Genomic DNA, 23,273 nt, shown 5'->3' on the forward strand with positions numbered 1-23,273 from the left:
TTTCAACAAATTTAAATGGTATTTTATGGAAATGGGATTCAGCAGAATTTAATTGTCGAGTTTGAATGAATTTATTCGCCATCCCTTCTAATTCAGCAAATTTTAAACTTAACAGCTGAAAGCAGCCAAACATGATGAATCAATGCATCTATCATGTTAGCAGTGAAATACACTACTTCAAAAATTTCTGTGTTAAGGACTGAATGCATTCAAGTCTCAAGAGGATGTATTTTGGGTAACATATTCCGACATGGACACACCCTCTTTGCCATCTTTAGTCAGCCTAAGTGCTCTGTTTGGAGGACCTGGCCATTCTTTCTGTGTGATATTTTAAGCTGAAGATCGGCACCATAATTAGCATCTCTATCGATGCTTTCCATCTACTATTATGTATTGAAGATATAAACTTTTATTGAGAGGTTTCATTTGCTTGATTTGAAGAATTTTCTATACATGGACTGTTGCCTTGAAACAGTTAACGTACATCATTTGGATGTTCTTTGGCTACTTTTCTGGTGCTATTTTTGACTGGCTCAGAGCACCTTTCTTAATGCCTTCAATGTCCTGGGATAACAAAACCAATCACCTTATACTTTCCTGTTGATCTGTCAAATTGGAGCAACTAATGGTCGACAGAGCTCCAGATTCCACCAGACAATGTAATGGTGAAACTATGGGTTTCTCCTTAGCCACACCCCCCCCCCCAAACCAAACTCCGGGAGGCTAACCAATATTATTGAGACCAGTTCGGCAGTATTGCTCCATACATCAGGACACACATTCTCAGAGCGTTAGAGAGATCAGCTCCTGATGGACTCAGGGTAGACCACCTCCTGCCTATCAGACTACTTCCCAATCTCAGAGGACCAACTAGAGATCCATTCGGAGTTTCCTTCCTTTGACCTTGAATGCTAAAAGTATTACTCACCTGTACATTGCCCCCAAGATCATACAACTGGAACCCCAGATGGTTTCAAAATTCAGAGGACCCCAACAGTAAGCCAATCCTTGTTCGCCCCCCTTGCACTCGGCCCTTAGACTAAAGAGACTTTGTAATCATCAACCTCATTGTCTGATCTCTCTCTCCCTCTTGAGAGGTTCTTGAGTTGTCCAAACTCACTTAGTGTTTTGTATCACCCTACTTTTGTCACGGTTTTATACATGTGTTTTGAAGTTATGTAGGTTTCTTTATCTATGTTATTTTTGACATTTCTATGAGTTGTGCTTGCACTCCCACATTATTGTGCTCTTCAGGCCCGCTTACCTACTTTTGTGTTCATTCGTTGGACATTAATATAGTTATCTTATCCTACGATTTCAAATAGAAGGACCTCCAGCAGAGGTGAGGAAGAAATAGTGCCTGTGTCAATTGTTGATTCCCAAAAAAGGTCGTTAAAATTCCTGCTGATTTTGTGCCTTGCAGGCATACAAGGGTCACACAATGCAGGCCCACAAAGCTCATATTCATGTGGGCTGCCCAATTCTATGCAGCCCCACTATACTCACAAATTTAATGAGATGGACAAGCATATCTCAGTGCTTTACAGGCCCCTTTTTTATTAATGTGCTTGGATGGACAACTATTTCATTCTAGTATTGAAATATTCTTGTCAGGGAATGTTTTAGGGACTCCACTGTTTTATCTAGCATGCTGGTATGTCTCGGTCCTTTTCAACTACTGTGATCACCAGAGTAAGTTAAATAAACTTCAACTTGAATTACCATTTCAAATAGCAGAAATCTCACACATGTTGTGTCTACAGTCTACACCTTCCAACTCATACTGTTTATAATTGTCTGAAGAACAAATAGCTGTTATTTGACAACATTTTGTGTTCAAACTTCAAACTTCCTATTAGTTAAAGACAAGCTATCTGAAAATAAGGGGAGCCCATGACAAGGATTCTATCTTTGTTTGCAACTTCCAAACCAAAAAAGGAAAATTATTATAGCTAGAACCTGGCATGGCACAGAATGAAGCTCGTCATTTTCCAGGATAAAATGAATGCCAAAAATGTTACATAAGCTTATCATTTTGAAAAGCAGAACAGTAAAATAATCTAGAAAGAATCATTAGAGGAACAAATCTAAAATTAAACCAATCTTAAAATTGACTATAAGAAGACCCTTTTCTCAAATTTCCATTAAAAATCCTAAAGATGAGGCACATAACAAAATAGTGCATGATTAATATAGTACAAGAAGGAATGTTAAAACATATACAATCAAATAGAACACAATAAGAAAATTTACCTTTAAAGACCCTAGCATGTCAGTTTCTGACTCTCCCTCCAATGCTTCAGAGCTTCCCCCATTCAGCTCTGAGCGATCAAGCAACCGTGCAATTGCAGCATCATCCCACACAACTTTTGAATACCCATCGGTATAACACTTGTCCTCGTAGACATCCCCCAGACCACCAACTTTCTTTCTCTGCCGCTGATCCACCTCATTTGCACCTTCAAAATGGCTCAGGCTCTCTCCTCGAGATGTCTTGCTAGCAAATTCACCAGAATCTTGGAAGAGCTCTTCAGTGCCCCACCGCAAGATATCTTCTACCTCCTTTTGAGAACCTGACTTATTAACAAAAAGGTGATCAAGCATTAACTTTTTCTTTGCAAGTTGCAGGATTCGCTCTTCTACACTGGCACGTACAACAAGTCTATAAACCAAAAGCCTTTTGGACTGCCCAATGCGGTGGGCACGATTCATTGCCTGAATATCGGCATGTGGATTGAAGTCAGAATCATAAATAATTACAGTATCAGCAGTGGCCAGATTGATGCCAAGGCCACAAGAGCGAGTTGACAAAAGAAAAACAAAGCGTGATTTATCCTGATTGAAACGTGTAATAGCAATTTGGCGGTCTGCCAAAGACACTGATCCATCCACTCGCTCATAGGAGTGTGGTCCAAACTCAAAAGTGAGATAGTCCTCCAGAATATCAAGCAGTTTTGTCATCTGTGAAAATATCAGAACACGATGGCCATGTTTCTTCAAATCTTTAAGCATGGAATGCAACAATGTCAGCTTTGCAGATGCTTTTATGCGCATTTCCTGCAAGAACTCTGCAGATCCAGTCTCTGGTTCAGTACCAGTTATAAGATAAGGATGATTACAGACCTTCCGCAGTTGCATTACAATATTTAGCATTGATTGCTGATATCCAGATCTTCCCATATTACGCAGAATCTGATAATTTTTTGTAAGCATTAAACGATAATACTCAGCTTGAACAGAACTCAGCTCCATAGGAACTATGTGTTCAGTCTTAGGAGGAATATTTTGCATAGCATCTTTCTTAAGCCTTCGAAGCATGTGTGGTGCAACTAGTTTCTTCAGCTCTTCAACTTTTTCAGCTGTGGTGAGATCATTAAACTTTTCTTCAAACGCAGATAATGATGGGAACTTATCTGGCTGCAAGAAATTCAATAAGTTGTACATCTCACCTAGATTATTTTGCAATGGGGTACCCGTCAAGAGTACACGATGTTCAAATGAAAATGTATTTAACAAAGTGAAAAGTTTGCTTCCTGCATTTTTCAACCGATGCCCTTCATCAACAATAAGGACCTCCCAAGGAACTCCACGAAGATGACTAGAATCAGCCATCACCATTTCATAATTCGTCAACAAAACATTGAACTTATATACCCTTTGGTGTTTACAGAACTCTTTGGAACCGCTGGCATACCATTCATATTGTCGAATTGTAGCTCTTGCCTTTGCACTACCATGATATTCAACCACATTCAGATGGGGAGCCCAAAGAGAAAACTCAGCAAGCCAATTTGGCATTGTTGACAGTGGAACCAAAACTAAACATGGAGATTTTGCCTTGAATTCCTCACATAGTGATGAGATGAAAGCACAAGCAGAAATGGTTTTCCCAAGACCCATTTCATCAGCTAGGATAACATTTTTCTTCTTGTGCCAGCATTTCCTCAGCCAATTCAATGCTTCTAGTTGATGAGGAAACAGGGTACCTCCCTTCAATTCACCAGGCTGCTCTGTAAGTGGCTCAATTTCACTTGGTCTTTGACTTTTCTTGACAGCTGAATCAGTGTCTCCAGAAGCATCAGTGGATTCATCCTCAACAAATGCCTTTGTCTCAAATTCTTCAAAGTAAGATAGCAAGTGCTTATTTTCTGCAATAGCAGGATCATCCATGCATTCCCAAGTGCACTCATCATAATGCAAACCACACCATTTAACAAATACTTCTGTAACACCATGCACTGAACGGCGAGCCACAATCCTTTCTGGTTGATTCCACTTTTCCTGACATATATTCATTGGTATAGTCCCATACTTTGCCTTGTAATTATCAAGCTTTCGCTTTGCAAGTGTCTTAATTCGAGATTCACAAACCCATTCATTATGAATGTGAGATTTTCCCACCCACTTGACCAGAAACTCAAGTTCACAAGTTTCTGCTTGTCTGATGGAAGACACCTTCATAACCAACGATTGATTTGTTTCAGAGTTCAAAATGGCGTTAGTTGTACCTGTTGCCTTGCTCACATCAGCCTCATTTCGATGCTCACTTGAAGCATGCCCACAAGACAATGCCTTTAATGAATCTTTACAATCTTTCAGCCTCTTCGTGGACTCACGGTCAATTTTGAAATGATCCTCATTTACATTTTCCTTCCTCCACTCAAACTTCGCATCTACAGATGAACTGCTGACTGGTAATTCCTTCTCAGGCCTTTCTCTAACCTTACCCAAATCATCTAGATGTGATTCTGGCATACCTAAGGAGTTAGCAATCCTTTCACTTGTCCTTCCCTTGTTACCTAAATCTTCAGTAGATACTCTCATTGGCAAAACATCTGAATTTGTAGACAGAATTAATTCCTCCTTGACGACAAAATCAGAACTAGTGCTATCTTTAATTTCCAAAGTGCCCCCTTCCTGTATTGTCCCTTTATTAGGATTCTCACGAATTAATTTAGTATTATCATCTTCCAGCAACATATTGCCTTGGTTATCAGTTCTTTTGTCACAAAGTTCACTTGCACAATTCTCAGAGATAATTCCCAAAACACTAACAGGATAGGAACCTGGCCTACCACCCTTGTAATGATTTGGAGATTTGTCAGAAGTCAATGGAGACAACCCATCAGAAGCGGCTAGAGAACTGTTTTGAGTGTGAGCAAACGAAGAAGGTGCTGATGCTTCCAAAACTGGAGGTATGATTCCTGGATCCTTGATACGACAGCCCAGAATACGGTCGACCTTTTGAAATCAGTAACAGCTACTAATCAGTAACATGAAACACCATCATAAAACCGAAGTTTGACAGTTCCTACAATATGATACTAATAACTTCAAACCAGAAATGCATGCATATGCAGATGGCATTGAATAAGGGCACAAGATGGATACCTGTAGTGTATCATTCACAACTTTATGGTTATCTGCTTCACATTTCAGATTGATTGCCGACTCCTTTAAGGGACTCTGAAGTGCAAAAGGAAAAACAATATTAAAAAATGAGATATGTTCATGTCAAAAGTGTATTAAGGTCCACAACCATAAAAGGCACAACACAATAAAGAAAACTTTCTGACATGAACACACCGAGAAGGAATTTAATCACCAATTTTTCTTGTGCAGATTCTAACAACATCATGGACCCACAAACATTTTCCACAACACAATAAGCCACAATTTTTTAAGAGTATTCATTTCTAAAAACCGTTAAGCCCCAATAGAAGCCAGCATATAATACAAAAAACAGATCCAAATCAAAAGGGCCGAAATTTAAATATTAAAGTTCAAAGAAAAGATAATTAGCAGTCAAAATAACAGTATAACATATTTATAGCTCAAATCCAGAACTTTTTTATCACTTTTTTCATTAAGTTTCACCCATAGTTTTAAAAACTTGTTACCAGTCTAACCGGCCGGTTAGCAAGCCCGCCGGTCTAAACCGGCCAAAAAACCCGGTTCATTAGCCCATTTCTCCTTTTTTTTGCCCTAACCAGTCCTAACCGGCCAGTTAGAGGCACGCCCACCGTAAAGTTAAAAAACCGGAATTCTGACTGTGTTTTAGGGGTTTTGGGGGGGAAACTAAGGGTGTTTTCCCTCCAAAAACACCCTCTCCAAGCCTTTAAGAGGCCCCTCTCACTCTCATTTGTCTCACACAACTGATTTGGAGTGTTTGTGAGTTTGTTTGTGAGCTTGGAGAGTGTCAAGTTTTTGCGCAGCTGAAGTAGTCATCTTGGAGTTGGAGTTGGAGCTATTTTGGAGATAGTGTGTAGCTGTCAATGGAGTTGCCATCTTCAAGAGGAGGCTAAGGAAGCTAGTTTGCATTTCCAGGTAGTCATCATGCTTCCAAAAGCCAGAGATACTGCATGGGCTCATTGTGCTATGATTGATGGCAAAATGATCTGCAAATATTGCCAAAAATCCATTCAAGGAGGGGGTATTAACAGGTTCAAACAACACTTGGCTGGGATAGGAGGCCATGTAAAGCCATGTAGAGCACCAAATGAAATAATAGGGCATATTAGGGCAGAATAACTTCAGAAGTTTGAGACTCAAGTCACTGAACCAATAGAGAAGTTTGTGACTGCAAAGTTTGAGAGTCGAGACTCAACCAGCTGAGTTTGATCATGATGACTCATGAGAAGTTTCAAGTGATAATGTTGATCACTATTATAGTATTATCATATATGTAGACTGGAGTCTTGTAGTAGGCCACTAGCCCCATAGTTTGTAGGCTTTGTTTTTGCACTCTAGAGGCCATTTAGAGCCTCATTGCTTATGTATTTTGTCAATGATATGTATTGCACTCGGTGCCATTTTGATATATTCACCTTTACATGGTATATAAATGAGCAATCTTTGCATATTTTGTCTCTATTGCCTTGGAATCATGGTTTTAAATCTTAAAAATAGTTTTTCATTAAAAAATAATTATTTAATGTATTTTTCTAAAACCGGTTCATTTAGACCAAACCAGTCCCGGTTAGACCAGTTCCGGTCAGTAAACCGGTTCATTAGGTGGACCGGTCCGGTCACCGGTTCCGGTTTTTAAAAACATTGGTTTCACCACAAGCTTTAAAACATAACTAAGAGGATTAGGGCACTGTTGTGAATGAAGATTCTAACCATTTGTCTGGGCACAAGTTGTATAAATCAATATAAAGATAGAAACCCACTCATTAGCAAGCATAACAACAAAATGAAGCATAAATCTATCCACAATTATACCATGAGAGATACAAGCACAAAATAGATCAAAATAGAATGATGCCCAGTCCCACAAATAAATAAAGAACGTTGTCCTGCAATGGCCCCTAAATGTAACTTGTAAATATAAACTCACATTTAGACTTTAATTAGGCTTAAATAACAGGAAAAATAGAAATTTACAATGACTGATATATTTTTGGAGAAATAAACATATCAGTGAAACACAGTAAAGTTGAAAATATGAAACATGATTTTTATTAATCATGCTGCAACAATAATAACTCAGAGGTGTATAACATTCCCTCATGAGTATCACCTGAGATTACATATTTATAGCACCTTTAGGAACTTATGATGAATTAACCACCTAGACCTGGCCTTAAATTAAATGCAATTATGGTCACATGTTATTAATTACAAAACATCTGCATAACATAATAGAGGCTGTTATCATCCAGAAATTCCCATCCTGTAAAATGTAAATGGAGTCCAGATAACTACAGGAAACAAACCACCATCACCTCACTTGATTCTTCTCGCTTCAAAGTTAGTTCACCCTAAATTCAGGGCGGTAACCCTAGATGATCCAAACAGTAAACTAAAAACCAATAACGATAAGTAGAAACTCAAATCAATAAAATAAATCTGCTTCCTGTAGAAACCGATAAAAATAAGCGGACAAGGAAAGTGGACAGCAAGTTAAATTGCATGGAAAAACAATGCAAACTAAACAATAAATTAAAAGGGAAAGGTACTTCACTGCTCTGTACTAAAGTAGTAGAAGTTAGAAAGCTGTAAAACACAAAAGCATTCAACAGCTAGAAAAAATGGCAATCAACACAATAAATGACCACTAAATATGGGCATGCAAACCAATGAAACTAAAATGTGGAAAACCAACGATAACTGTGTCAAAATGTGATGAACAGCAAGGTGTTCACGCTGTTTTCTATTCTGGAAAACAAAAATTAAATGCTATTTTATGTTATATATTTTACTATCCACACAACTCAAGAAAGAGGTATAACTCCTTTCTCATTCTGCAATAAAACTAAAGAAAACAACTGCAAATGAACTAATCTATATGATCTATATGCCTAAGAATACAGGAAAATCAAGTAAATTGAATAAGTTTGTCTTCAAATAATTCGAGTAACCAAATAAATTGACCAGTGGATTATATGGAATTGAATAATGAATCAAACAAAGCGAGCTGGGTAAATTAAAATTACGTAATTCGACCAGCTTAATTTTCTATTAAGCATGCAATAAAAACTAATAAGATTCCATGATATAGAAGTTCTTACACAATGAACATAAGTAATAGTCACCAAGAAAGTAGTTGACAAGTCTTTATTGTCAAGGGTTGTAGAACAAACAGACATTGACATTCACAAGGCTCTTTCGTCCCTGATGATGGATGGAGTTACCATCTCAAAACGTTGGATGGATCCCAAAGACTACACAGTTCTACTCCGGAAATCCCCATCAGCAAGATGAAACAAGCCAAACACTCTCAAAATCCTCACGGAAAATCAAGATTCTTCAACTTTTCCACACCATAGGGATCGATAATAATCATGATGATGACTATGGAGTCATTCAACTGACACTTCCACTCTATTGCTAGCTCTCAATCACACCCTCTCTAGAAGAAAACACCAATACCCTTTCTCCATTGCTTGTACAATGATTTATAGAGAAGAGAGGAGTGTACGAATAGCAATGGTTAAAAAATTAAAATAGAAATCCAAGTTTAGAGTACAACACATAATAGGTCCATTAAGAATAGAATTTCCAAAAATACACCAAGGAAGCCTCTAAGTGAAGTGCCCCACCTCTAAGAGACAAAATAACATATGCATGTGATAAATAAGGCTCCATAAATGTGCCCTATCTCACGAATAGGGAAGTGCGCCTCTCTAGGCTAGAAATGACAAGAATCGGGCTCATTCATATGAATGGGAAGGTCACTCAAGCAGGGTGGCCTAGCTCTAGATAGCAACTCCTCCAAAACTCAAAATTTACCACAAATAGCAGCCCACCATTAACTTAAGTGAAGTGAAGCATAAAAATAGCAAGATAGGTTCATGTAGGGTAAGTTGGACTACGCCAAAAACAGCGAGAAGTATAGCCACAAGAAACTGTGAAAAAACTTCCTTAGTTGGTGCACCTTAGGTCAAAATCATAGGATACCACAAGGTTCAACGTGCCCTTGTTTCCCTAAACATAGCAAGTATTCCTCAAGTAGGACCCACCTGTTAGTTTTTGTAGCTCAGACAGGTATTCTAGTCTCAAATGGTGTCGATGAGGCAAGGAACGGAAGCAGATTAATTATCTCCACTACCCGATAAAAGTTTCTACGTGAAATATCTTAATTAGATTTAATTAATGAGTTTTTAATTATTTCCTAAGTCTAACTTAGGGAAATGGGTTAAATAATCAGGGATTAATTGAGACAAATTGATTTTGTTCTAGTGACTTCTAGAAAAGTGATTTGAGGAAGTCAAGATGATCTTAGCCACTGATTGGAATTAGATCATGGTCATTGATTCGTCAACGAAAGATTATAAGAGGAGATCGATGGGGCCTTTGGAGACCATTCGATCGATAGCAAGAGCGTAGTGGTAGCATGGGAGACACCATCAAAGAGGTTTTCAGTATGACAAATTGAGGAGAGAATTTCCAAAGAAATTCCTCACAGTGATTCCATTTTTCTGAGAGCAAGGAGGAAGTTGAATTATCCTGCAGGAGTAAGGTTGAGTTAGGTAGTGCAAGTAGCCAGTTTATCCAGTGTGAAATTCCAATGGCTCGATTTTGTTGCCAATTGTCGAAATGATATTCTGGGGGAAGTGCGAGTTGGTTAGTCAAGTTGTTGGAAGCCAATGTGTATTTTCCAGTCTACCAATGCAAATAACTGGAGGAAGTGTGAATTGCCTAGGAGGCACTGAGTTCATATGAAGACGGAGATTCTTGATTTCCCAACTCAATTTGGCCAGCAGTGAAGATCAATTAAATTACCAAAGCTTTGCCAGTAAAAAGCAAGCAGTTTATGTAATCCTTGATTTGTTGGAGAAATAATATAAACCCCCATCTCTAGAAATGTTTTTCCCAACAATGGGGTTTTTCCAAGGACTTTGGTCCAAAAATACCGATGTCTAATTTTATGTATGCATTATTTTCTCAGTTCCTAGGATTTAATTTGGTGAAATTGCAGTTGTTTTTATTCAATATTTGTTGTAAGAAATTTACAGAAGACAGATAATCTGGTACGAACAAAGTTCGTATACTCAGAAGTTAAACACTCCAGAAGACTTGGAATATGAAGATCTCCATTGAAGATATAATATATATATTAGAAAGTATGAATGAGAATTATGTTACAAATGAGAGTGAGGGCCTGCTTATATACCCTAGGCAGGTACCTCTTCATGGAAGGTCATGTCCCATTTAGACATGCCTCTTCAGTACTAATTACTAATAAACTAATCATTATTACAATTATCATCATTATTTATATTTATATTATTTTTATATATATTTTATTCATAACATTGCCTTCCTCCTCAAAAAGCTTTGTCCTCAAAGCTTGCTGATGAAAAGGATTGATCTCTTTTTCTGTTTCGAATGTCTTCTCGTCTCAAAACTATCCTCTTCATTGATATTGTTAAGAAATTTAAAGGCAATATAATTATTTGATTTCTCTTTCCATGATAACTGCTTGTGATATTATTTCCTTCAGATTTGACTGATATTATGAACATGTATTGATATCATCAACCAGCTATCAAAACAAGAAGGTCAATCATGCACAAGTACACAAGATATTGGCACGATGACAGGGTAAAAACCCCTCCAAATCTTGAGAGGAAAAACCCTTGAACTCTTTCTTATAGAATCTTTATTGATGAATTCCAAGACCCTTACAAATGACACAAGATAGCCTTCAACATCAAAATGACAAACCTTTCAAAATGTACCCAAACACTGAATCTCCTTTTGCAACTTCACACTGTATAGCAGGTTTGTACCAAGGTGATGACAGTCAACAAATGATGTCGAGAGCAGCCTCTTCTAGCCTCCTTCCACCTTCGCTTTCCATGCAAATTAATCACACATGAAGCAGCTCCTTGACTTGAGCTTGATCTACTACATTACATGCCGAAATAGTGACTGTTCAAAAACAGCGAGATCATGACAATCATCTTCAGCTTATAAATACATGTGCGAGGGTAATGATGGTTGTTTTAGCCCTTCCACCACTTCGATCTTCAAGAGAATGGATTCACCTCTCAGATTAAAGCTAGATCCAACATGTAACCCAAGCAATAGACCATATGCGATGATGCCCTAGCCCAAACCAGACCTCCGCACGTGAGAATAGACCTGAAGATAATCTCGGATGAGGGAACATCGCGGCTGCCACTTCTTCGTCTCGTCTTCTTCGTCCTTTTTGCAAGAATGAGAGTGTGTCTCTTATATTACAAGGGAGTGCCACCGTTGCCTATTTATAGGCTTTTTTACCCATCTTCAAGCCGACGTGATCTCCTCCATTAAGCCATCATTACAAGCAGATTCGCTTTTCTTTAATTTCAGTGGGTATATTTCGGTGGGTACATTTCGTGGTTTTCATTTGATGATTTGGAAGGACTCTTTGACAAATATTGACTTGACTAGGGCTCTCAGTTGGAGCAAAAATAATTCTTTGATACAAAAATACATCGTTACATTATTTGACATAGTGAAGACCGAACCTAGTTACACTATTTTCAACACTCCCTCTTAACTAGGGTGGTATTCATACATACATGGTACATGGACATTCTCAATAAAAGAGTTCTCATAAGCAAAGAGTCAGATTAGTTATCCATATGTTCTAGCATCATTTCAACCAACATTGTTTCCATTAAGCAAGGCCTTGACTAACCGCTCTATCTCTCAATTAGATCAGAGCACAATGTTGGTGATACCAATGACTTATAGACACACTCATCATTGTCTCTCCTAGGGTCATACCCACCCGGGTGTTCACTAAGTATGCCCTACTAGGACTATTCTCATCTTGGGTTCCCAGCACTCAAGAATATCGGTCCTCTTGCCCACTCTTGTCTTGGATGCCTTACCACATCCTCAAAGAGTGTCGGATGCCAGATGATTACTCAATCCTCCATTCTCTCTTCCAAACTGAAAACAAGAATGTCGTGTTTAACTCTCCCTTTTAACCAAGGACGAGTTCCAAGTTTCTCTTCACTCAGAAACTTGCTCGAGGCTTTTTACTCATAGGAACCTCTCAGACCTCCCTGTTACCCAGCGACTCTATCATCAGTTCTTTATAGGGTCTTCTAGTTGACTAATGATCCAAGACTTCGATGTCATCAATTTCTTTACATGTAGGGTTCAGCCATCCATCACTTTCCCCGGTCATGTCATTCCTTCTTTCCTAAAAAGTATCCTCGTTGGCTTTTCATCTGGGGCTTCGTTCATCGGGCCATCTATCTTCACCCTTTTCTTCAACGGTGATTTACAAGGTACATAGTTGTGACATCCTTCACAATTCTCCTGACCTTGGCCCTGCACACATACCCATAATTTGTCGAGGTCAGACACCAAAAACAAATCACATGTTACATTTTGGTGATGGCCTTCCATCAATGACATCTTCTTGTAGGCATCAACATCCTGCATACGTGTTGACACATCTCCCAACAATATATGTTGTCAAGGGTCTTTCTCTTTTCAGACTTCTATCAAAGTCTTTACATCTTTCCAGGAGATTTCCTGGTCAAGTCTTCCTGATCCTCTAGATGTTGAATGCCTTCGTCATGGTTGCATACTTCATGATCTCTTCCATCCTCAAATCTTCCATTCCAGGAGTTTTCAATCAGAGTTTTTCCATTGTAGTCAACCACCTCATACTTCATATGAGGATATTATGTTGATTTCATCTAATGTGACTTATGTCCTTTCTGCATTCTTTCAAAGGAGGAGATCCTTTTTCTTTTGATCAAGCTTCATCCGTGTTACCTGCAACCATATGACATGATATTACAATATTAGATAAATACAAGCATACATACCTCATTTTACTTTTGCTACTTCCAGCAGCGTCCTTGATTGAGAAATCTTCAATCCCTTGATTCGCTTTCTAATGTCATCAGTCCTTCATCTCATGAATTCCATAAGTTGGAATTCATGATGAAGCATTCGCTGCCTTCCCAAACTAGGGGATCCTCCACTGAGGTTCTATCAGAGACTCTTCAGGATCTTGTATATCCTCATCTAGCAAATGTTCCCCTTGACCTGGATGACTTCTTCCTTTCCTCCAATGAGATTTCCAAGAGCTATGTCCTTCATGTTCGACTGCCATGGATTTCTGTCCTTCATGATTTCCATGGTGATATTACGAGCTCTTGTTTCCAATGTTTCCATTATGTCATAATGCATTTTATTATCATGGTCATATCTGCAAGGGATTTTGAAGCCAATGATAGGAACCTTCTGTGAGGGACACCATCTCACTTAGAGATCTGCTATTCCCTCTTTTCTTGGTCCGTTTTCTTCACCCTTCCAGCGATATCAACTCCTCTTCCATAGTACTATGCTGTCTTGTCAACCTTCCTTTTCCTTTTCTGCACTTATTTTAGTCCTTTCAACTTGTCTTTCTCTTTCTAGCAAAGAGAACACAAACTGTTGATTGAAGTAACCTTCTTGTTCATGGATAATTGTTACCTTGCTTATCAATATCAATGATGATCATCATTTCATTATATTTCCCAGATCTCACAATTGAGATCTTATGAAGATATTTCTTCTTTACTGCATTTCAGAGAGTACCTCTTCTAGCATTTCTTATCTGTCTTCCTTCTTGCTACATAGAGATGAGAGGACTTTTAAGAATTTCCTTCTCATGAATTTAAAGGAGACCTGTGCGCTAACTTCTCTTTCCATAAGGATTCTGTCAATCCTTCTTATTCTATGCAAGAACCTTTGTCAACCCATACAGCCTATAGATTTTCTTGCAATTATGAAGTCATTTCAAAAAGTGATTGATGAAAATACTTACTTGAGATGTGAAGATGAATTCTTCACCTTGATCATGTTGGCAGTAATTGGAGTAGACCATGACCCTTGACACTTTCTGCCATTCCAAGATCAAGACGTCAACCCTTTGCTCCATCACTGTTGAGATCTTCATCATTGCTTCACTGCTGCTTCTTCACCATGTCAATGAGGTCTATTGAGATCTTTACTGTGATCTTTATTCTATGCTTTCATCGATGTACCCAGAGCTTCATTATGACAATTATCATAATGACTGTTGCATCATGCTTTCATCATCGCTGCACTCTTGCTGAGATCATCCTCACATTAACTGTGACCATGTCGAGAGAGTATTCCGGGACTGTGATGGTCCTTGACGCCTTTTTCTTATTATGCCAAGACAGTGAATCTTATCACTGCTTCTCATTATGTAACCCTTGTCACTGTCATTAAGTCTCCTTTTTTCAGTATACCGAGACTACTACAGAGATATCACTTGGATCTTCTTTAATCAGTATGCCGAGACTATAGTAATTCTTTGATGTATGCGGAGGTTGCTGGAGATAGATCTGAACCCTTTACAGTGATATCCTTTGACACTTTTGCTTGTTACAATCATGTCGAGACTGTGTTTACTCCTGGAGATTTATTTCACCACCGAATTATAATGACCGTGTTTACCTTAGCTGAGATGTGCATCACCGAGGAGGAGAAGACTATTATCTTACCTCACTGTGATCATCACCGAATTAGATGAGGCCTTCCGAGATTCTGTACCCAACCTGCACCTCAGCCTCATTCGAAATCTGACCTGTCTGCACCTTATACCCATCCGAGGTGCAGTCAAATCTATATTGCAGATCTGCTCCTTCGTTCATGCGAAATTTCAGCTCGATTGCGCATACCGGCTGTAGGAGACAGGTCGAAGATACCAATATTTAGACTGCTGCATATACTTGCGAGTTGCAGGAACTTGCCTCCCTTTACCCGAGACCTAGTCTATCTGCCCTTAAACCCATACTTACTTGATCTTTAGATTAATAACTGATCCGAAGCTAGCCAATTTCTTCATGAGTGAGATGATCTTCTTCACGCCCTTTGTTGAACCTTGCTCTGAAACCATGTTGAGAAATTTAAAGGCAATATAATTATTTGATTTCTCTTTCTATGATAACTGCTTGTGATATTATTTCCTTCAGATTTGATTGATATTATTAACATGTATTGATATCATCAACCAGCTATCAAAACAAGAAGATCAATCATGCACTAGTACACAAGATATTGGCACCAAGCCAGGGCAAAAACCTCTCAAATCTTGAGAGGAAAAACCCTTTAACTCTTTCTTATAGAATCTTTATTGATGAATTCCAAGACCCTTACAAATGACACAAGATAGCCTTCAACATCAAAATGACAAACCTTCCGAAATGTACCCAAACACTGAATCTCCTTCTGCAACTTCACACTGTATAGCAGGTCTGTACCAAGGTGATGACAGTCAACAAATGATGTCGAGAGCAGCCTCTTCTAGCCTCCTTCCACCTTTGCTTTCCATGCAAACTAATCACACATGAAGCAGCTCCTTGACTTGAGCTTGATCCACTGCATTACATGCCAATATAATGACTGTTCAAAAACAGCGAGATTGTGACAATCATCTTCAGATTATAGATGCACGTGCGAGGGTAATGATGGCTGTTCTAGCCCTTCCACCACTTCGATCTTCAAGAGAATGGATTCACCTCTCAGATTGCGGCTAGATCCAACATGTAACCCAAGCAATAGACCATATGCGATGATGCCCTAGCCCAGACCAGACCTCCGCACTTGAGAACAGACCTGAAGATAATATCGGATGAGGGAACAGACTTCCTCAACTGCAGCTGCCACTTTTTCGTCTCGTCTTCTTCGTCCTTTTTGCAAGAATGAGAGTGTCTCTTATATTACAAGGGAGTGCCATCGTTGCCTATTTATAGGTTTGTTTACCCATCTTCAAGCTGACGTGATCTCCTCCATTAAGCCGTCATTACAAGCGGATTCCTTTTTCTTTAATTTCAGTGGGTACATTTCGGTGGTTTTCATTTGATGATTTGGAAGGACTCTTTGACAAATATTGACTTGACTAGGGCTCTCAATTGGAGCAAAAATAATTCTTTGATACAAAAATACATCGTTACAATATTTGACATAGTGAAAACCGAACCTAGTTACACTATTTTCAACAGATACAAGTTGATATGATCCTTGGAGTGATATATAAAATTGTCGCACAAAGAAAGGACCTTACCATCCTAAATTACTCTTTTGTGGAATCTTTCGATTACTGGAAACTTGTGATGAATCGTTATCACTGGACTGAATTATGCGCACTTCACTATCCTTCAGAAAATAAGTTTGTTGTTTATGTTCTAAGTGATACAGATTCGTAGATAGATTGAGATGTCTATTCTTGTGATTAAATGTAGATAAGGAGTTCTTTTGGTTTGATTTTCCCTTATCATGCGTCTGGAATTTTCTTGATTTACTTCAAAAACTGATGTTGTTGATTTAATTACAGAATCTTCACTTGGAATTTCCATCGTCTGACCTGCAACATCTGAATATGTTTTGTCATTTTCTTGAGTTCTGATATTGATTGGATCGATGTTCGTATATTCAACGTGGATTGACGGCTTTGACACTTCTTTCGTGATGAATTCTTCTAATTTGTTGTTCAAAAATTTCTTATCATTTTTAAGTTTCTTAATTTGAGTGAGTAGACTTTGATTATGATGTTTGAGACGTAAGAGTTCCTCATTTTCTGAGTCGACTTTACCTTGGTATTCGAACTTCTCATCTTTTAAACACTTAATTTGTTTTAATAACCTTTGATTCAAGTCTTTTAAGCACAAATTTTCTTCTTCCTTCTCTGATAGAATTTCGCTGAATTGCTTCTCAACACATTCCTTTTCTTTTTCTAATTTTTTCTTTCTTTCTTTGGACTGCTCGACCTTTGCAAGTAATGTTTGGCTATTGGCCCTTAGATGCAAAATTTCCTCGTCCTTTTCAATTAATTTTCGTTCCAGTTTTAAAAAAAATTCCTCCCGTTCTGTCATTTGCATCAGTACATCATCTTGACATTCTTCCACATTAGATAATTTTCCACATGTTGGGCAACTTAGTTCACAATTTATATGAATCCATGGATATTCAATGTATTTTACATAAAACAGACATTTAGACCAAAATAATGGTTGTCGCGTGGAACTCATCTTCTATTATTTTCTTAATTTCCTTTCTCAAATCACTTTTATAATAATTTTTTTTTTTTAAATATCCCTTTTTAATCTTAATCTTTTCAACGATAATATTTTAGCCAAGCACTTTTTTTATAGACTTTAAAGGCCTTCTCTTTAAATTGGCTTGATATAAACCCTTAATAAATGTCGAATACCGTTTTTCTAAAATTAACATTTATTTTCTTTTCTTTATGTTGTATAAAGCTTTCTTTATATAATCATTCAGCTAACCCTTTTTTTATTGGTTCGCCTATTCAACTCGATTTTTTTTACTTATTTATTTAAAATTTAATAGCCCATATACCGAACGACTTTAATTTCCTTCTCTTTCAACAAATCAATTCAGGGTTTTTGACTTTGATGATTAATCTTAATCCGACTTTCAAGAATATTAACAATTGTTGCCTGTAATGGTCACGTCATTCTCATTAATTTTATCAATGTCAATCTTAATTTTCAATTGTATGCCTTCTATGGTGGCAGGAACTCGCAACAATGGCGGCAACCATTCATCGTGCGAGCTGCAACCAGGGTCTTCAAACGATGAGTTCGTGAAGCTGCAGCAATTGATCGTTGGGCAACAATGGCAGATGGGAACATTCAACAAACAGAGGTGACTACTTGGCAGTGGCACTGCGTGTTAGTGGTAGCGGCAGGAACTCAGTGAGACGACAGGTAGGGAAACCGTCAGCACTGTGATTTAGTTGTTTGTCCATGGCTATGACTGACGACTTCAACTATCTGTTGGTGTATTCAGCGTTGAATGCTATGTGAGAATGCGGCGACTGTATTGGTGTGAGACGGTTGCAAGTGATCGGCGATGACAGGGAAAAAACAGAGGGAGTGATAATGGAGGAAGAGGGAGAATGCGATCGAAGGTCATGGCTATGGAATGACAAAAAGAAGAAATAGTGGTTTTGTAGTGGCTCGTTCAACATCAACCTGCAGCTAGTTGAGGCAATGGAACAAGGCCACTCGAACTCAGTGGAGAAGCCAGTGGCGGCGTGGGAGAGTCAAAGGGCTCGTTTTATTACTAACCGAGGAATCTAGTTAGTTGGCGGCAAGGTGTTCGACTGGTATTTGCGAGGTGGACGAGTTCTCGTTGGCGGCGGCGAGGTGTTCGACTGGTAGTTGCGAGGTGGATGAGTTCCCGTTGGCGGCAACGAGGTGTTCGACTGGTAGTTACGAGGTGGACGAGTACCCATTGGCGGCTGTAGTGTCTTAACTGCGCTACAATCCAAATTTGGACCTGTGTATTACAGGAAGAAGACGCGGAGTAATGATGGTTGCAGACAGCTTGGAAAGTGGCTAGTCAAAACGGAGCAATTGTGCCGGCTCGAGGAGCTTCAGCTTATTTAATTTTCCCTTCTTTTTAATTTTCTTATTATTATTATTTATTTATTTTTGACATATATTTTTTTAAATATAATTTGTTTTTTAACACTTTTTTTCATATATATATATGTGTGTGTGTGTGTTTTCTCCTTTTTTATATATCCTCTTTTTTTCCCGCTATATTTTTTTTAATAATTTTCTTGTTTCTATATAATTTTTTTATTTGCCCCTTTTTCTCTATGGTTTTTTTCTTTCTTTCTTTTTTCTTTTGTTTTTAATTAATATTTTTTCTTTTAATAATGGCCAAAGGCCTAAATGGCAAAACCACCAAAATGGAGAACCTCCAATTATGTAGTGAAACGCTTTAGTTGTGAAAACAAGTTGAGCCAAAGGTTGGGATCTACCAACGTGGCTTTGATACCAATGGTACGAACAAAGTTCGTATACTTAGAAGTTAAACACTCCAAAAGACTTGGAATATGAAGATCTCAATCAATGTTTTTAAAACCGGAACCGGTGACCGAACCGGTCCACCTAATGAACCGGTTTACCGACCGGAACCGGTCTAACCGGGACTGGTTTGGTCTAAACGAACCGGTTTTAAAAAAATACATTAAATAATTAATTTTAATGAAACAAAACTATTTTTAAGATGTAAAACCATGATTCCAAGCCAATAGAGACAAAATATGCAAAGTTTGCTCATTTATATACCATGTAAAGGTGAATATATCAAAATGGCACCGAGTACAATACATATCATCGAAAAAATAGCAAAATACATAAGAAATGAGGCTCTAAATGGCCTATAAAGTCCAAAAACAATGCTGCAAGCTATGAGGCCATTGACCTACTACAAGTTTACAGTGTACACATGATCAATCATCAAGTTCATCACCACTACTAGACACAGGATCATCATCAGGAGCTACATAGACATCATCTAGTTCAGAGTCTGAGGATGCCTCAGCCTGATCTACAACCTCAGTATCAATGCCACCAATGACAATAGAAGTGGGCCTAATGGAAGCACGAGTTTGTCGACCTGCATGACTAGTGCCTTCCATTGGTTCTTTGCCTTTCCTTGATGCCGCTATTGATCCTAGTTCTGATGCCACCACATAATCTGCATCATCCCCCGCTAAAGCCATGTTGATATCAAAATCAGCCTCAAACACAGGTTCTTCAGTGTCCTCCACCCATTCTAATGTTGGATCAATATCGTCCCACACAATGGCATCTAGATCAGGAGTTTTGCTCATCATTTGGAGCTCTGATTGCATTTATTGTTTAGCCCCAAACCATGAAATCCTGAAAACCATTAAGTCTGTTGAATTTTGAGTGAAATCTAAAATTCTAGTTTCTCCATATGAAATCCAATGAGGTCGAAACCACTCTCAAACATCCTGAGTCATTTCATGGTAATGTTAAAAATTTAAGTAAAAGGATGAAAATGAAAATTAAAGGAAATGTCACATTACTTTAAGAATTTAACATTACCATTAATTGCTAACATTGTTAGGGTTGAAACACCCTTAGTTTCCCCCCAAAACCCCTGAAACAAAGTGAAAAATATGATTTTTTAACTTTACGGTGGGCGTGCCAAAAACCGGCCGGTTTAGGACGGAACCGGCCGGTTCCGTCCTAAACCGGCCGGTTTTCACCGGTTAGGGCTGAAAAAAGGTGAAATGCCCTATCAAACCGGGTTTTTTGGCCGGTTCGGACCGGCAGCCTTGCTAACCGGCCGGTTTGACCGGTAACCGGTTTTTGAAAACGGTTTTTAAAACATTGAAGATACAATATATATATATATATATATATATATATATTAGAAAGTATGAACGAGAATGATGTTACAAATGAGAGTAAGGGCCTGCTTATATACCCTAGGCAAGTACCTCTTCATGGAAGGTCATGTCCCATTTAGACATGCCTCTTCAGTACTAATTACTAATAAACTAATCATTATTACAATTATCATCATTATTTATATTTATACTATTTTTATATATATTCTATTCATAACATAAACTTTAAATGTAAAAGAATAATCACTAGTAATTGCAATACGATTTTCACAAGGTATTAGAGCAACTCAGTGGAGCGCAGATATAAGGGCAAAAGAGGCTCAGCGTAGGACAGAGAAAGAGAAATCGAGGGTTAATAAAACTCAATTCAACTTCTTCAGATTTATTTTGGGTTTTGTTTTTTTTCGAGGGTTTTCAGAAATCGCTACAGCGAAATTGAGAGATCAGGACAGACTGGATGGAGCTTCTAACTTTGGTGTCTAGAAAGCCAAAATTTCATTGTTGCTCAAAGAGAATGGTCTCAAGGAATATGCGACCAGTGTTATAACTATGCAACAAATGCAACACAGCTTCTAGCATACAAGAAAGAAGATGCCAAGGTGAGGAGAATAATCCTAGACGGAGTTAAGGATCATATAGTTCCACATATCGTAGATTTGGATACAGCAAAGAAGATGTAAGATGCCATTCTAAAGTTGTTCCAGGATGCTATTGTTAACAGTGTTGAAATATGTAACTAGGTTCAGTCTTCATAATGACATACGTAATCATGTTTTATGTATTTAATGAAATAAGAAAAATAAATTTATTATTGTTACTTTTGAGACATGGGTTTCATGCTCAACGAATTTATTTTATAGGTCAAGCTCCCATTGAGAGCTTCTAGGGCTTGTCATTGATTCTACAAGTCATAAGAGTCATTTCCATGTATGAATGACCCTCCTTGGGAATGTTACATATTGTAAAGAAAAACTTAATGAGTCAAAGTAGAGTCAAAAGACCCTCCAAGACCTTGTCATGGAGCATAGATCAAGTTGACCTAAAGATAGCAATTCATACCCCTCAAAAGCCTATATATAAGAAGGAACTCGGTCTCATTTGGACATACTCTCAAGCAATTTCGATCTCCTCAAGATAGAAACTGGAAAAGGACAAAGAACAAGAACAAGAACAAGATCAAAGTTTTGGGCCTCTCTCTCTCTCTTTTGTTTGGGTTTCTATAGTTACTGGGCAAGACGAAATTATGAAGCTGCATTGAAGTTGTGAAGTCGCATCAAAGCTATGAAGTTGCAGCTAGGTTGAAGTTGTGAATCTACTGGAGAGGCCGAAGTTGTAGTGGAATCTGTTGGTCGAAGTTACAGAAGAATTTGTTGGGTAGAATAATTTGTTGGAGGTCGAAATTGCAAGAGTTGTTGAGAAACTGCTAGAAGGAAAGCTCGTTAAGGGACTTGGTCTTGGAGGGTCTTGGTCAAGGGTCATAGGCCTTGGAATTCGTCAATTGAAGATTCTATAAGAAGAGAAGAATTCTTGTTGGTTTTCCTCTCAAGTGGAGAGGTTTTGGCCCAGTCTAATCGCCTATATCTTGTGTCCTCTTGTCTCATCGTTCTTTATGGTTTGGTAGTTGTTTGATGAAATGAACAAAATAATAATTAAAGTGAAAAAGAATCTAATCAAGATAAGTAAAAATACATCAGAAGCAGTTATAAAAGCAAGAGAAATCACATAATTTAGCTGCCCTAGATTTCTCAACAGAGTATCAAAGCTAAGGTGACAAGACAAGGAGAGGCAGCTTAAAGAAGGACACTCAAAGGCTGAAGCACAAGAAGATATTCAAGAGCATTAATCATCAAGAAGGACCATTCATCTCAAGGATCATCACATCTCAAAGAAGAAGACCTCAAAACCCTAGCTCATCCGAAGAAGGGTTCCACATTTGAAGCACTCTTGACAAGCTCATACATTCCTCAATCATCATCACAAAGAAGATCTCAAGGACTCTTTCTCATCTCAAAGAAGGACTTCACATTGGAGCATCTTGAAGCCCCTACATCAAAGAAAATCAACGACAAGGTGTTGTCATCATCATCTAGAAAGCAAGGTGATCTCCCTCTCTGAGCGCCAAGGATCACTTTTGAAAAAAGACATCTTCTATTATCAACATCATCATCAAAATCAAGTAGGCATCAAGTTGAAGATATTGTCATCAAGGAGTATCTTCATGTTCACATCTGAATCTATCAAAATGACTTCATTGTGCAAGGAAAGCAACAAATTTGTTGGGTCATCAAACTTTCTTACATGGAAAAAGAGCACAAATTTGATCATCATAGAAAATGAAGTCATTGATCATGCTAAGGGTTCAATCACTAAACCTCCAAAGAAAGAAGCTCAAGCTCTTGCAAAGTACATGAAAGGGGAAGTAAGGGCTCAAAGGATCCTTATAGAATCCATCAAAGATCCCTTCATACCCTATGTGTCAATGTTGGAGACATCAAAACAAATATACGAGAAGCTAGTAGAATTATTCTCCGTAAGTACTACTAGAGAAGTGATATCATTAAGACAAACACTCTACAAGATGAAGATATCAAAGGAAGATGAA

At 38.1% G+C, this 23,273-nt stretch overlaps 1 protein-coding gene across 3 annotated transcripts in view; it reads right to left on the reverse strand.

The window, feature by feature from the left end:
- The window catches only part of CHR4 (chromatin remodeling 4), a 349,593-nt gene that overhangs the window by 117,294 nt on the left and 209,026 nt on the right, over window positions 1–23,273 (reverse strand). For all 3 annotated transcript variants that reach the window (XM_089377269.1, XM_089377268.1, XM_089377270.1), the window contains 2 exons: window positions 5,392–5,466; window positions 2,254–5,241 (listed from right to left, as the gene is read on the reverse strand). In XM_089377269.1, the coding sequence (XP_089233395.1) occupies window positions 2,254–5,241; window positions 5,392–5,466 (3,063 nt within the window). The remainder of the gene's footprint in view (window positions 1–2,253; window positions 5,242–5,391; window positions 5,467–23,273) is intronic.

This window comes from Pinus tabuliformis, chromosome J, assembly GCF_031772625.1.
Source record: "Pinus tabuliformis cultivar Carrire ecotype Pingquan chromosome J, CPIR1, whole genome shotgun sequence".
Classification (NCBI taxonomy): Eukaryota; Viridiplantae; Streptophyta; class Pinopsida; order Pinales; family Pinaceae; genus Pinus; species Pinus tabuliformis.